Below are 15,181 nucleotides of genomic sequence, written 5' to 3' on the forward strand. Positions count from 1 at the left end.
GGATTTTTATTTATTTATTTTTGTTCAGAAGAAATTCCCTCCAGGATGGGGAGTTCTGTCGTGTTCTCTGCATTTTCTCCTGGATCATTTGGAGGTGATCTCTGTACCTGATTATTTTTCTAAAGGGAAATTCAGAGCAGGGATGCTCCAGGGGTGGTTTTATATTCCTCCCAGCATACTGCTGTGGGTAGCACCAATCCTTGCCACACAAAAAGCTCTGTGGACTCACAAATTCCATGGTTCCACGACCCCCCACACCCAGGCTGGGCAGCACATTTAGGGCTCTGCACCTCTGAGGGATATAAATATTTTCCTGGGCTTTGTTTGGGTACAAAAGATTTTTTTCCCAAGGCCACAGAGGGTGTGAGGAGCTCTGAATTGCCAAAATGAGAGCCTGAACTGTGATATCTCCTCCCCAAGCTGTCCCCACAGAGCTGAACTCCACCTCTCACTGCCAAGAACCTCAGGCTCTAAAAACAATCACTTTTGGGCTCTGGTTTGTGGGGATTTTTTGATTTTTTTTTCCCAAAGAAGAGAAGGAGGCCAGCAGCAAATTGCACAGGAGGAGAGTTCCCTGCTGTGCTCTGTGGCAGAGGAGAGGAAAGCAGCAGCTGATCAAAAGATGTTGAACTTGCTGGGGATGAGCTGCCTGCTAGGAGCAAACAGCAAGAGCTCCTTGATTCCCAGCCAGGCCCTTCCCCATTATTTTAATGGAAGTGCAGCTCACACCTGCACTGATGGAGCTTGCTGGGGAGCGGCTTTGGAGGGGATAACGTGGTTTTATTGCGAAGGGACAGGCTGGGGAAGATGGAACAGGAAAGCCTTATCAATATGATTGCCTGGCAAAAGATTTTGAGAATATGGAAACTACAAGTGAGATTGAAATGAAAGCAAGCTTTGAGATCCCTCAGTTACTGAACAACTGGAAAACAATGGTGTGGCTGCTGAAGGTGATCCCCTTTTGATGGAACAACACCCTCTGCTTGCAGACAGCTCCAAGGGTCAGAGCAGACTCTACAGCTCGGCAGAAGGGGCCCAAAGAGGAGTTTTTAGGGTTTAAAATGTGACCCAGGATGGTAATGTAATGATTCTTATACGCTGTATGGAAATGCTATAGGATTTGTATCTTGTACTAGATTGGTTAGTGGGAATCAGAATATTCAACACAGAAGATGATTTATTGTATTGGAACGGGAATGTCGCTCTCTCTTTACCTTTTTATGCTCTTACCTCTTCTACTCTCTTACCCTCTTACCCTCTCTCCCCTCTTTTCTCTCAGCCTGCTCTGAGCTGTGGCTGGCAGCTCCCAGCAGGGCCCTGCACCCAGGACCTTTGCAATAAACCCCAAATTCCAAAAGGTCCCTGCACCCTTTGCAATGAACCCCAAATTCCAAAAGGTCCCTGCACCCAGGCCCTTTGCAATGATCCCAAACTCCAAAAGGTCCCTGCACCCAGACCCTCTGCAATGAACCCCAAATTCCAAAAGGTCCCTGCACCCAGACCCTCTGCAATGAACCCCAAATTCCAAAAGGTCCCTGCACCCAGGCCCTCTGCAATGAACCCCAGACTCCAAGCCCTGCCTTCAGAGATCTCGCATCCCCTCCCTGGGGCTGGGAGGGCACGGGGCAGTGCTGGCTGGCCTGGGGAGGGAGCAGAGCAGAGGAATGCTGCCAGGCCAGGGAGAGGCTGAGCAGAGCCAGGCACGTCTCACACTGACGTCTGCCACAGCACAGAGCCTACAACCACCTCCTTGCAAGAGAAAGAAACACAGAGAATTCACTATTCCTTCTTACATTAAAATCACTGCCTCCTACATTCACATCACTGCTGTCAGAAACATCTTGATTTTCCACACCTAAGGGGCTATGGAAAAAAACAAGCATTTCTGCTAAAAATAAGGGTTTTTTTCCCCCCCACAAGCTGTATTTATTCAGATCTCTTTTCCTCTAAAACGCAGCATTATTTTAATTTTAATTTAATCCCATATCTGCATAATTGCAGCACTGCCAAACAAACAAATCACAGTCTCTGGGAAGCAGGAGCAATGCAAAACGTGGATTTAACCAAATTCAATTCCAAGCATTTTCCTGTGAGCATTCCCTCACAGAAGAGCCACACTTCTCACTGAAACGTCCACGTTTTCATCACAACAAGCATCTCCCCTTCAAAGGAATTTTACATCAGAGGATTGATATTACAGTCAGATCCAGCACTGAGAGAGCACTTAGGAAATCAGTGCCAGCCCCCCGTGAAACCATCCCCTGCTCTGCTGATTGATTTGCTCTGAGTTTCTTGGCGTGCTGCTCGTGGGGAACACGGGCTCCTGACAGTCCCATCCCTTTCCCAAAGGTGTCCAGGATGGAGGTGATGCAGAGGGAGTGCAGGCAGCCTGCCAGGAAAATGAACCCACAAACACCAGGGATTTGTGTGCAAAAAGGAGACAGAGGAGTCCTTTGGCTTCATTCCAATCAAGGGAGAGGCCATGGGGCATCCCCTGGGGTCTCTCCAATTTTTGGAGGGTGCAGCCTCATTTTTATCCCAATTTCCAGCCACATTTCCCTTCTCTCTTTCCCCATTCCTGAGGTACTTGAGGGGTTCAGACTCCCCAGAACACCTGATCCCAAAGATTCCCCTCTAATGTACAACCCTCCCTTTTAATTTTTAATTCTTATGGAATTTAGGGGTTTTTCTTCCCCTGTTTCTTTCATCTTTCAATGTCTAATTTTGTTTGTCAGAAAACTTGAAGTTTATTTGTAAAAGCAAATCTCTTTTTCCATTCATCAACTGGTGGAATCCTTCCCATTGTTTCTTTTCTCTCCCAGTGCTGGTTTTATCCACCAGCAGCCCCACAGCTGGTTTGGAAACACAAATCTGCTGTTTCTCTCAAGCACACCCAGGATTTACAGAGCTCGAGGTGACTCCAGCAGGGAGCAGGGCTGTAACAAGATCAGCTTGAAGGGACCTTAAATTTCCCCCCTCTGGTTTTCTGTCTTTACCACCCCACACCATGCTGGGATTCTGTGAGGGATTTGAAGAACAATTGGTTTGGAAATCTCCCTGTGGTTTGGAAATCTCCCTGTGGTTCAGGATGTCAGGAGCTGCTGCAGCCCAGGGATGGTCAGAGTCATTCCACAACTCCCTGCCAACATTAGAACACCACCCTGCTCACCAGGCAGCTCTGGGTACCCCAAAATCATAATTTTTGAGCCATAACAACATTTTTTTATTTCTTGGAATCTAAACAAGCTGTTTAGGAGGTTTCTGCCCTGCTGCTGCTGCCATGCCCTGCCTGGGCTGTGAACTTTGGGTAAGAACGTGAGATAATCAGCAGCAGATTTATCAGCAGGGACAAAAGACTGAAATGGAGTTGAAAAAGGCAAAAGAAAAAAAAAAGAAAGGGGAGGGGGGATGGAGATCTACGAATAATTTTAGAAATAAACTGCAAGTTGCACAGTCACAAAGCGGAGGCTGGAATGCACTTTTCCAGAGTTTGTAAAGACTCATTTAATTTCTATAGAAACTGAGCAGCAAACAGGTAATTTTCTCTGCAAATTGCTTCTATCACCTCTGGAATGCTCTGCAAGAGCAATGTATTTCCCTCATGTCTTCTTAATCCCCTGTTATTTTCATTATAAATTTAATTAAGCTCTTGTAGAGAACATTCCATGACATACGAGCTGAGTTTTGTTTTTCTGCTGGAGCGGGGACAGAAAGGAGCTGCTGAATTAAGTGGCAATTGGATTTCTTCTTTTCTGGGTAAATATTTCAAATGACACCAAGCAGGGGAGACATTTGCTGAATCAATAGAGCTGAAGCTGAGGGAAGGAGCTGCACAGGAACGTCTGAGCATCCCAAGAATTCCTTCGGCCAGGCCTTTCCTCCTTGGGGAAAATTAGGGAATATCAAGAGCAGGTAAATCAGGGAAATGCCAAGATTTTGCGGGGGGGGGGGGGGTTTGGTGGTTGCAATAAAAAAGTCAATTTTTTACACTCCCTGCAACCCAAAATGTCACCAGCATTTCATTTCATAACCTGCCCAGCTCCCCACTTCACCAACGGCAAATGTTAAAAATGAATCATTTCATTACAATTTATTTTAAATGATATCTAAAGGCTCTGGTGTCAAAGCATTGTGAAAAATTGGGTTTGAATGCAATACACATCAATACCTTAAGTTAATATAACATGAAAACTGCATGAGCAGAGGTTTGGCTTTTTAACCCCTCTTTTTAACCCATTTAATCTCACGTTATCAGGCAACAACAGCTCCCCTGCAGAGCTGGGGTTGTTTGTTTCTATTTCAGCCTCTTCCCAGCTCAAGGCCATGACAAGTCACCCTCCCAGCAGGCACGTTTGGGGACTCAGGAGTCACAGCAGGGCTGTCAGAGCTGCACACCAGGGCTCTCACTGTCACCAGCGAATCAAATCCACAAGAAGATGTTTTTCACAGGACTGATTGAGCTGGAACATCCTCCTGAAGGAAACCAGGAATTATTTCCCCCCAGAGACACGACTCAAGCCTTGACCTGCAAGCAGCCAGATCTCGTGTGTGATAATTCTGGAATTTCTGTTCCCTGTGCTGCATCAATTTCAATACTCTCTAGCAGTGATTTTTCCTCCCTGCCTTGTTTTATTTCATTCTTGTTACAGAAAGGAGATGTCAGGAAATCTGACACGTTGCTGTGCCAGCAGCAGGTGAGAATCTCACGATTCAATTCCCACCTGTGCCAGGGCCATTTTACACCAATTTTCTCTGTAGGAAAACATGGAATGAAAGCAATAAAAGCTGTGTGTGCTGTGCACAGCTTCAGCACTGCCTGCATGAACAGGGGGTGCATAAATCCCTGCTCAGGAAGGATTCGGTAGGAAAGCACTGCCTAGAGTATAACCAAGCCAAAATGTTCTACAAGCTTGGAAAAGACCTTGTCATCAAATGACTTCATTTTCTTTTACTCTCTGAGTGTTCACGCTTAAAAACGTCAATTTAAAAAGGGCAAATATTTTCCTGCAATCAGCAGGGGACAGGACAAGGTGTTTTGAGGCATCAAAGCCAATGTGGGAATGCTCAGGCTGCAGATTTTAGAGCTGGTGAATTTACAGATCTGTCCTTCCTGGGATGAGCCTGGGGATCTTCACCTCATTCAGAGGCCTGTTGCCAGCTTTGCTGCCCGAGGCCTCCTTGCCCTGCAGCAGGGTGATGATGCTCTCCCGCTGGTGCCTCACGGCCAGCTGCAGGGCCGTGCACCCCGTGATGTCCTCCACGTCCAGCAGGGCCCCCGCCTTCAGCAGCGTCTTGACGATGGCCATGTTGCCCTTGAGCACGGCCAGGTGCAGCGGGGTCCGGCCCACCTTGTTCCTGGCGTTGACGTCGGCGCGGCACTCCAGGAGGTTGATGACGCTGAGGAAGGAGCCCCTGAGCACGGCGAAGTGCAGGGGGGCCCAGCGGGACCTCTCGGCCGTGTTGGGGTCGGCCCCGCAGCGCAGCAGCTCGCTGACCACGGGCTCGTCCCCGTAGCGCGTGGCCAGGTGCAGCGGCGTCCAGTCCATGCCGCCCTTGGCGTCCAGCCGGGCGCGGCTGCCCTTCAGCAGCCGGATGATCTCGATGTGCCCCTTGAAGGAGGCCAGGTGCAGGGGGGTCCAGCCTTTGTCCGTCCTCAGCTCCACGTTGGCCCCGTACTTGATGAGTTTCTCGCAGATCAGGTACTTGCCCCTGGCCACGGCCAGGTGCAGGGCGCTGTAGTGGTTCTGGTCCAGGCTGTTGACGGAGATGCCGTTCTTCAGCAGGTACTGCACCACCCTGAACTTGCCCCTCTCCACGGCCACGTGCAGCGGCGTCCTGAGGTTCTTCTGCTTCCTCTCCAGGTCGGCCCCTTGGCTGGCCAGCAGCTTGACCAGGCCCACGTGCCCGAAGCCCGCGGCCACGTGCAGGGCGGTCTTGCCGTCCACCTCCTGCGCGTTGGGGTCGGCCTGGCGGGACAGCAGCACCCGCGCCACGTTCTCGAAGTTGTTCTGGGCCGCCAGGTGCAGCGGGGTCCACCCGTCGCGCTCCTGGGCGTCGGCGCGGGCCCGGTGGTCCAGCAGCAGCCGCGCCGTGCGGTCGTCGCCGTGCTGGGCCGCGAAGTGCAGCGGGCCCCAGCCGTCCTCGTCGGCCGCGTCCACGTCGGCGCCGTGCTGGATGAGGAGGGCGCAGATGTCGGGGAGCCGGCGCTGCACGGCCAGCAGCAGCGGGGTGCAGCCGCCGCCCGCCGCGACGTTGGCGCCGGCCCCGCGGCCCAGCAGCGAGCGCACCTTGGCCGCGTGGCCCTGCAGCACCTGCAGGTGCAGCGGGGTCAGGCCGTTCTCCTGCACCCTGCCCAGCTCCTCGGGGCACAGCTCCTCAGGGGTGCCAGCCTCCCCGTGTGGAGGTGGGACAGGAACCTCCTGGGGGTCCTTTCCTAAGGGCAGGGATGGAAAATGGGAGGAAAAGAGTGAAAAATTCCCAAGAAGGGAGGGAGAGCCTGTGGGTCTTTGTAGAGTGACATGGAATGAAGTCATTTGAGAGATAAGGAATGTAAAATAAGGCCAGACATGACCTGGGACATTTGGCCTCTCTCTCACAGCACCTATTTCCTTAATAGTACATTTTCTTTAACTTAAACTTTTCCTTAACTTAAACTTTTCCTTACTTAAAAATGTCCCCCACAAGGAAAACCTTATGAGCCACATCCCTCTACAACAAAACAAACAACTTTTATGTCTTCCCCGTCTTTCATTTTCAATTTCTAAAGCCAGTCCCCTACTTACCCCCACTCCTGGTGTCTCGGGGGAAGGTGAACTCCTCTTTGTCACCCTTGTTTGCAGAAAGGAGGAAAGGAAAAGGATAAAACAGAGTGTTTATTTGCATTCTGTAATGTTTGCACAAAGCCCTTTGCTGCTGCTCTGCAGTTTTGTGTTATCGTTTGAGAGTTTTTCATCCAATCCTGTTTTTGCACCCTAAACTCAGCTAAGCCAATCATGACACATCAGGAATGGGGGAGCCTGAAGATGATCTCTGGATATCCATGAGCTTTTCCTCCTTGTGCTCATTTGCTCCCAAACACATCCATATTCTGCTTCCTGACTGCATAGCAGCATCCAAAAATTATTTCCTTTGTTGTTTAGGGACCCCCAAGCCCGTACTTCTTCAGGTCTCTGGTTTCTTGCACAGCTTGGCAAAACCCTCTAAACACCAATAATTCCCAACTCCTATCTCTCCCTGTTTTCTAGGCATAATTACTCCAGTAGCTGGGATTACATTGTGACTCTCCAGAAGCCTGATTTTTTTCTTAGCCAGAGAAACATGAGGATTTAAAACTATTTTAAAAAAATTCTGTAAGAATTGTTCAAACTAGAACACCCTCAGATTTGTGCCGTGAACAGAACCCTATGATTCTGTGTTTGCTTGAGTTTCTTTTAGTGATTGAGGGCACCATGATAAACCCAATTCACCTGGGCAGGTCCAAAAAAGGGTTTTCCTGTTGGACTATTTACCATTTAGTGCATTTGTTAGTGAATTTGTTAATTAATTTGCAGGCATCTCATCCCCATAAATGAGTAACAGTCACAGCCTATGCAGACAGCCTGTGAAGGTGCTGAGGAGCACCTTAGGGAAGGGAAAGAGCCTCAAGGTCTGGTCAGAACAAGGAGCAGGCTCTGAGGAGTTTCCTGAGAGGCACAGGGGGGTTTGCTCACCTGCTGGCTCCTGGAGATGGCCGGTTTGTGGGACATCTTCCTGACCAGGCGCTCGTTCTCCGGGTCCTGCACCAGGCTCTGGATCAGAGCCAGCAGCACGTCGGTCTCCACAGGGATATCTGCCCGGGCAGAGCAGCTCAGCTCAGCTGTGCCCCAGCTCCAGAGCCACGTGGGAAGGGAGGGAGAAGGGATGAGGGGATGTGCGACAGCAAAAGGGCACCCAGCTGTTAAACCTCGGAGGTGGAACTGGGAAAATGGGACACAAACCCTGTCTGTCAACCCATGGATGACCCTTGGCTGATCCATGTCCGAACCCAGGAAATTCCTGTGGCTGCCCTGGAGGACTTGAGACCCTGGCAGGGGGCTCAGAGACCTTGGCATGGAGTCAGAGATACCTGTGCCTTTGATTTTAACCCATGGAAAGGATTACCAACTTTGTGTAAGGAGTTACAAGCCACAGGATTTGAATAGAATGATAGTGAATTTATCACCAGCTGAAAATGTAGAATTTTGGGGTTTTTAGAATGGGGGTTCAGGAGGCAAGATGGAGGAATCTGGGTGTGTCCTGTCTTTCTCCTTCTTAGCCTCCAGCTTCTGCTGTGATGGTGACACTTTTAGATTGGTTTAGAGTAGAGACAGACTGTCTAACACAAGTGATAGGTATTGGAAAGTAATTGTAAATAAAGTACAGGTAGTCTTTAGTATAAAAAGATAACACTGCCCTGAGGGCGGTCAGTGTTCAACAACCTGACCTGCTGGACAGATCTCAGCAGGTTGGAGAAAGAATGATAGAGATAACAGAAAATAAACAACCTTGACAACAAGAGCCAAGGAATTCTGCCTTCTTTGGTTTGGGGGCTGGGAAAAAGAGACTTTCTAACACCTCGGGGTCATCTCAACACTGGAAACCCCATCAGATCCACGCCCCAGTCCCACCTGCAAAGCTGGGCCTTTGCTTGGGGTCCTGGTCCCAGCACCTCTTCATCAGGTCCACCATCTGGTGGCACTCCCCGGGCCAGTCGTCCCTGACGAGCTCCAGCCCCGGCCTCTTCCCCGCCGCCACCTTCACGATGATGGCCATCATGTTGGCCCCTGGAGAAATCCAGCACCTCTGGGTGTTCTGCCTGGGAAAAGGGCTGGGACAGACATTCCACGGGTGCAGGGTTTGTGTTTACCTGTGTAAGGCTTTTTCTGCATGAGCACCTCCCAGATGACAATGCCGAAGCTGCGGGAGAGGAGAGACTGTGAGCACTTGGACATGAGATGCTCTTATTGCTCCTGCCTTCTGGGGAAATGGGGAGGTCAGGAAGGAGGTTCTTCAGGAGGGGAGGATTTCAGCTCCCAGAGCAGAAGGATTTCATCCCCCAGGCCAAAAGGATCAGGCCTTGTTGTTCTGCCTCACCCATCTCCCTTAGGAGTGTGGTCATCACCTTCCAAAGGGTCTGAGCAGGCACTGGGAGCCTTTCCTGGCAAAGTCAGGCTCTCAGTGCCTTTCTTCCACTTTATTCACATTGAGGTCTCGAGCTCTTGACTCCTGCAAGTTCCTCTGGCCCTGCAAATCCTCCTTTCCCTCTTGCCTTGGGTTACTCTGTGCTGCAAAGGCTGAGGAATTTCCAGACATGGACTTGGGGCTCATGTGAATGCGCTGCAAAGCTCCTCGCCCAAGAGGACAAAAGCCAAGCTGAAATCTCTGCTCTGCCTGTTCCTGACCAAAATGAAGCTGAACACTGGGGCAGATAAGCCAATATTGGAATTGTTTTAAAATCAGTCTCAGCAGGGACTGTGCTGAAAGAGCAGCACTGGCTGTTTGGGCTCTAATCTCACTCGTTTTTGGGAACAGGGTGTGATGGCACCTGGGGCAGAGGGTGCATTGGGATGATGATTATCCACAGAAAACCTCCTCCCTCTCAGTCTCACCACTGAGGCTGGGGCACCCCACTGTGTTCCCCACATTCTACAAGGCAGAAAAGCAGAACTGAAACAAACTGAGGCAGTGTCCAGCCCCCCTTGCTGGGTGTCACAGCCCGGGGACACCCCTGGGTGCCCTGGGCCAGCCCTCACCTGTACACATCGTACTTGATCCCCGGGGGCTTGCTGTTCTGCAGGAACATTTCGGGGGGGATGTAGCTCAGGGTGCCCCTCAGAGCTGAGCTCTCGATGTACTGCATCCTGCTGGACTGCTCCATCCACTTGGACAGCCCAAAGTCGGAGATCTGCAAGAAGGAACAGGGAAAATGCCCCAAAATGCTCACACTGTCCCTCCCGCTGTCACCCAGACATCTCCCCATCTTTGGGATCAGGGCAGGAGGAGCTGAGAGCAGCTGGAACTTGACAAAACCCTGACAAGCTGCAGCCCCTGCGTGCAGCTGGAGCCGTAAATCCCCAGAGCTGGCCCAGAGTGGCTGTGTGATGCTGAGAACACCACCAGGGTCATTTGCTCAGCAGCTGCTCGTTAACCACCCCACAGGTCGCTCTTTCACGGGGTGTTCCTGCAGAACCTGATTTGCTGGGGTTCTGGAGCTGTCTGGCAGAAATAACCCGGCTCTGGTGTGAGCAGTGGCCGTACCTTGACGTGCATGTTCCCATCCAGGAGGACATTCCCTGGCTTCAGATCCAGGTGCAGCAGGGGAGGGCTCATGCTGTGCAGGAAATTCATGGCCAAGCCCATCTCATGGATCACCCTGAATTTCAGCTGCCAGGACATCCTGTGGGTGGGGAGGATTCTCTCCAAGGAGCCCCTGGCCATGTATTCCATCACTATCCCCAGGGGGCTGTTGCACACCCCGTAGATGGTGACAATGTGCTGGAATTTGATTTTCTCCATCTTGCTGGCCTCCTCCATTAGACAGTTCATGCTGGTCCTGGAAAAAATAATTAAAAATAAAAATAAAAATAAAAATAAAAAATTTTAAAAAATTTTAAAAATACAGTGGGAGCAAGAAATTTTATCAGTTGATTCACAAGCTCAGTAACTCTGTAGTAACTCAGTGACACCCAGCCTTTCTGAGCACTGCCTATCCCAAAAATATTCACCCCAAATTCCCCCTTGAGTGGATGGTAATGCTGCCACACAGGGATCTTTTGTAGATTAAAATCTACATGGATGGTGTTGTGACTTCTGAAAATGAGCTGAGGTTTATTTGGGCAAAGTCAGCCAGCACGAAGAAAAGATGAAAAGCTTGCACTTGTTTCAATCCTTAGCAGTGAGGACAGAGAGCCTGTGCTTGTGACACTGCTGAAATGGCTTTGAAGTGCCCCAGGGCAGGGTTAGATGGGGAGGAATCCTCCCCTGTGAGAGCGGAGAGGGGCTGGCACGGAATTCCCAGAGGCTGCCCCATCCCTGGAAGTGTCCAAGGCCAGGCTGGAACAGCCTGGGACAGTGGAAGATGCCCCTGGCCATGGCAGGGAGGATTGAGATGAGCTTTAAGGCTGCTCCCAAAGCACTCTGTGGTGCCATGAAATTCCTGGTGTTCCCAGGCAGCAGGATGCCAGGAGCAGGCAGGAGGATTGAGATGAGCTCTAGGGCTGTTCCCAGCCCAAAGCATTCTGTGGTGCCATGAAATTCCTGGTGTTCCCAGGCAGCAGGATGCCAGGAGCAGGCAGGAGGACTGAGATGAGCTTTAAGGCTGCTCCCAGCCCAAAGCACTCTGTGGTGCCATGAATTCCCAGTGTCCCTGGCAGCAGGATGCCAGGAGCAGGCACAGCTCCGTGCCACACCCTGGCCACTCCTGCAGCTCCTCCTGTGCCTGCAGCTCTGTCCCTGGGCACGGTGACTGTGCTCCCAGGGAACCCTGGCACTGCTGCTGGCTGCCAGCTCTGGCAGACCTGTTCCTCCAAGCTCTCCCAAGGCTCACCCCTCCCGACCTGCTGAACGAGTTTGGGGGAGCAGCCAGGCAGCAAAGGGCCAGGAGCGCCTTCAAAAAGCACACCCTGGGAATGGAGCTGAGCTGCCAGCAATTGGGCCAGGCATCTAAAATGGTTCAGCCAAGCAAAATCTCCTCACAGTGAGACTTACCCGTGGGTTGAGGAATCTCAGGTATTTTACTACAATTGATAAGACACAGAATTAAAACTGATTGTTTTACTCTTCCCCCCCCCCCCCCCCAAACAAGAACAAAATGCAAATGTGGAATCTGCAGAGCAAACTGAGGACAGGCAGTGCTCAGTCTGAACTCAGTTGTTGTCTGCAACAGGAAATCACAAGAGTGAGATTTTTTTATCCAGGCAGGATCCTTCCAAATTGAAGGGAATAAAATTTTAAATTAAACAAGTCCATCAACTCTGCTGTTTTCCCATCAGCCCTGCCTGTACTGGATGTGTTATCAGCAGTGGTTGTGATTGCCTGGCCCTGCTCCATCTCCAGACTCAAGGTGGGCACCAGAAGAGTCTCTGCTGGGAGAGCAAGAGGCAGAGAGGAGCTGCAGGTGCCCCACAGAGAAGAAAGAGATGTCTGGAGGCTACAGGAGCAGGGCAGCAAAACCAGCTGTAAATCCTCTGCCCCTCATCTTTAACTGGTGATTGATTCAGTTTGATGGATACACCTCAGCCCCAGTGTCCAGGGGCAGCTGTAAATAACCCACCAGGCTGCTTTAATCTGTGTTTGAGGTGCTGAGCTCAGCCCCAGCTTCAACCCTGCTCTATTCCTGCGTTCCTTGTGCATCCACAGGGGACAGGGAAAGGCAGAACTCCTATTCCCCACTCCCTCTGGGTACCCAAGGAGCAGAAGCTCCTTCTGCCAAGTTTTATCTCCAGTCCCTCCAGCTGGGATGGCCAGAGCAGATCAGAGCAGAGCAGATCAGAGCAGAGCTGATCAGGGGTTACCTGTCCATGCTGGAGTCCTGCAGCAGGTACAGGGAGAACTTGAGTGCACAGACCACCTCCTGTGCTTCACCTGGTACCCGTGGCCAATTCCCCACTCCCTCTGGGTAGCCAGCCCTTCCCGAGGAGCAGAAGCTCCTTCTGCAGAGTTTCATCCCCCAATCCATCCAGCTGGGATGGCCAGAGCAGAGCAGATCAGAGCGGAGCTGATCAGGGGTTACCTGTCCATGCTGGAGTCCTGCAGCAGGTACGGGGAGCACTTCACGGCGTAGACCGTCCTCCACCTCCTGTGCTTCACCTGGTACACGTGGCCAAAGCCCCCGCTGGCCACTCGCAGCCACTCATCCTCGAAATCCTCCCTGCTGAACACGGTCAGGCTGCCCAGCCCGCCCCGCTCCGTGCCCATGGCACAGCTGGCTCTGCTGCCTGCTGGGGAGGCACGGGAGCTCCTCTGCCCTGCCCTGCCCTGCCCTGCCCTGCCCTGCCCGGGGAGGAGGGGATTCACCCAGGGCAGCCCTGTGCCAAGAGGTGGATCCTCAGTGGGGCTGCTCACACGTTCTGCTTTCCACTCAGGCTCAGCTCCAGCCTGGCCGCGTGGCTCTGCTCGCTCATATCCAGCGCTGGCTGGGCAAATCCTCCAAGAATTCCAGGTGCCAAGGACAAGCCTGCAGTGATTGCTCTGTGCTGAGGGTGGGATTCCTCATCTGGGACATCAGCACGGCCTGGGGGAAATGAGGTGGGACTGGGGCAGGGTGAGGCTTGGAGGGAACAGAGAATTCTACCAGGTAGCATTGTACCTGAGAGACGTGGAGAACAATCCAGAGAGAACAGAGAGGAAAAATAGCTGGATGGAGAGGTGGAAAAGACTCCAAAAGGATGAAAAACTGAGTTAAAAAAACCCTAGAACCAGCAAGAGGAGAGGTGGGAAACATTCCAGAAAGAACAGAGGGAAAAAAACCCCAGAAGCAGCTAGATGGAGACATGGAAGACACTCTAGAAAGATGAAAAACTGAGTTAAAAAACTCCCCAGAAGTAGCTGGATGGAGAGGTAGATAAAACCACTCTAGAAAGATAAAGAACAGGAAAAACCCCAAACAACCAGAACTGGCACATGAGTGCATGAGGCTGGGAAAAAACCTCAGCAGAAATACCAGAAATGTGGCAAAGCAGAGCAGTTCCCTCGGGGATAAAATAAAACCAAATCTCCCTGGAAGTGGGTGTTGGGAGGAGCACAGACTGGTCAGAGCAGTTTAACCTCACCATGTGAGCACAGGAGCAGCACACACATCTTCAGCTGAGAAGGGGTTAAAAACTCTCTGTGCATTTGTGTCTTTAATGCCTCAGCTCTCTCTGGAGGTAGCTCAGTGTCAAATAAAAGGTGCTGCTGATTCCCTCAGAGCTACTGCAGTACAAATAATAATTAGCACTGCTGCAGGGTAATTGTCTCACTGCCAGCAAGCCTTGACCTGGGGGTTTTAGTTCTGTGGTAGAATCTTGAGGAAATTCTTGGAGGAAGGCTGGCCCAGGTGGAAATGTGAGTGAGTGGTGTTACACTGAGGGGTTCTGGCAGTCCCTTCTTTGAGGAAAAGAGGGGGGAAAAGGCTCTGGAGCTTTTTAGGGAGTAAACCCCCAATTGGAAGGTGATTGCTGCCAATCCCCTGGCACTGCCCACCCGGAGTGATGCCCTGATCCCCTCCACTCCCAGCTGCCAGCACAGTTCTGGAGCTGGGGACAAGGCCAGGGGCCCCATTCCCTCCCCTGCAGGCACAGACCAGACCAACACTGCAGGCTCAGGTTTATTGCAGAGCTCAGGAGGAGGGGATCACTCAGCCCACCCTGCAGAGGGGCAGCAGCTGCTGCTTCTCTCCCTCCCCACACCTCCCAGGGGCAATTCTGGGCCAACAGTGCAGGAATTGCAGCTCTGGGGGCAGGAGGAGCAGGAGCCGAGGTCCTGCTGTCATCCCCAGCACAGGCACATCCCCAGAGGTGCTTTCCTTGCTCACTCTCCCACTGTTGCAGGTCCAGGGCAGGATGGGGCAGCCCCCGCTCCTCTGGGGCAGGAGGATGTGGGGCTGGAGCCTGGAGGGGGCTCTGCACAGCTGCCCTCCCACAGCCACCCCCTGAAGCCCCAGGAGAGCCCAGTTTGTGTCCCCTACCCCATGGATGCCTTTCCCCAGTGCATTCCAGCACATTCTGGTACTGGAGTTCTCTGACCATCACTGGGGACTCGGAGAAAACAGCAACAGGACAAAGGGGCAAGGAGGAAGGCACTTGGCTCCTGGGAGGTGAGAGAAGCTGTAAATCCCAAGGGACACATCTCTGGGGCAGTGGATCCTATCCTAACACCCAATTCCATCCTTTTCCTCACCACCTCTCCCTGGTGGCAGCGAGAGCACAGTGCCGTGTTTCCATCCCAGAGCACAGTGCTGTGTTTCCATCCCAGAGCACAGTGCTGTGTTTCCATCCCTCCCTGGTGGCATCTCCAGAGCACAGTGCCGTGTTTCCATCCCAGAGCACAGTGCTGTGTTTCCATCCCTCCCTGGTGGCTGTAAGAGCACAGTGCTGTGTTTCCCTGGTGGCATCTCCAGGGCACAGTGCTGCATTTCCCCGGCTCTCCTGCCCCCTGCCCTCCCCTCTGCTGCCCTTGCTGTGCC

General features: G+C 52.0%; 1 protein-coding gene across 1 annotated transcript; it reads right to left on the bottom strand.

Moving 5' to 3' along the window:
• Positions 1-1,349: 1,349 nt before the first annotated feature.
• ANKK1 (ankyrin repeat and kinase domain containing 1) lies at positions 1,350-12,935 on the bottom strand. The gene is made up of 8 exons (XM_063178335.1): positions 12,749-12,935; positions 10,276-10,570; positions 9,771-9,922; positions 8,885-8,934; positions 8,646-8,801; positions 7,710-7,828; positions 6,783-6,828; positions 1,350-6,433 (listed from the first exon to the last, which is right to left on the bottom strand). The coding sequence occupies exons 1-8, from the start codon at positions 12,931-12,933 to the stop codon at positions 5,094-5,096; spliced, it is 2,343 nt and encodes a 780-aa protein (XP_063034405.1). The 5' UTR covers positions 12,934-12,935; the 3' UTR covers positions 1,350-5,093.
• Positions 12,936-15,181: the final 2,246 nt, after the last annotated feature.

This window comes from Melospiza melodia, chromosome 29 (assembly GCF_035770615.1).
Source record: "Melospiza melodia melodia isolate bMelMel2 chromosome 29, bMelMel2.pri, whole genome shotgun sequence".
In the NCBI taxonomy this organism is placed as follows: Eukaryota; Metazoa; Chordata; class Aves; order Passeriformes; family Passerellidae; genus Melospiza; species Melospiza melodia.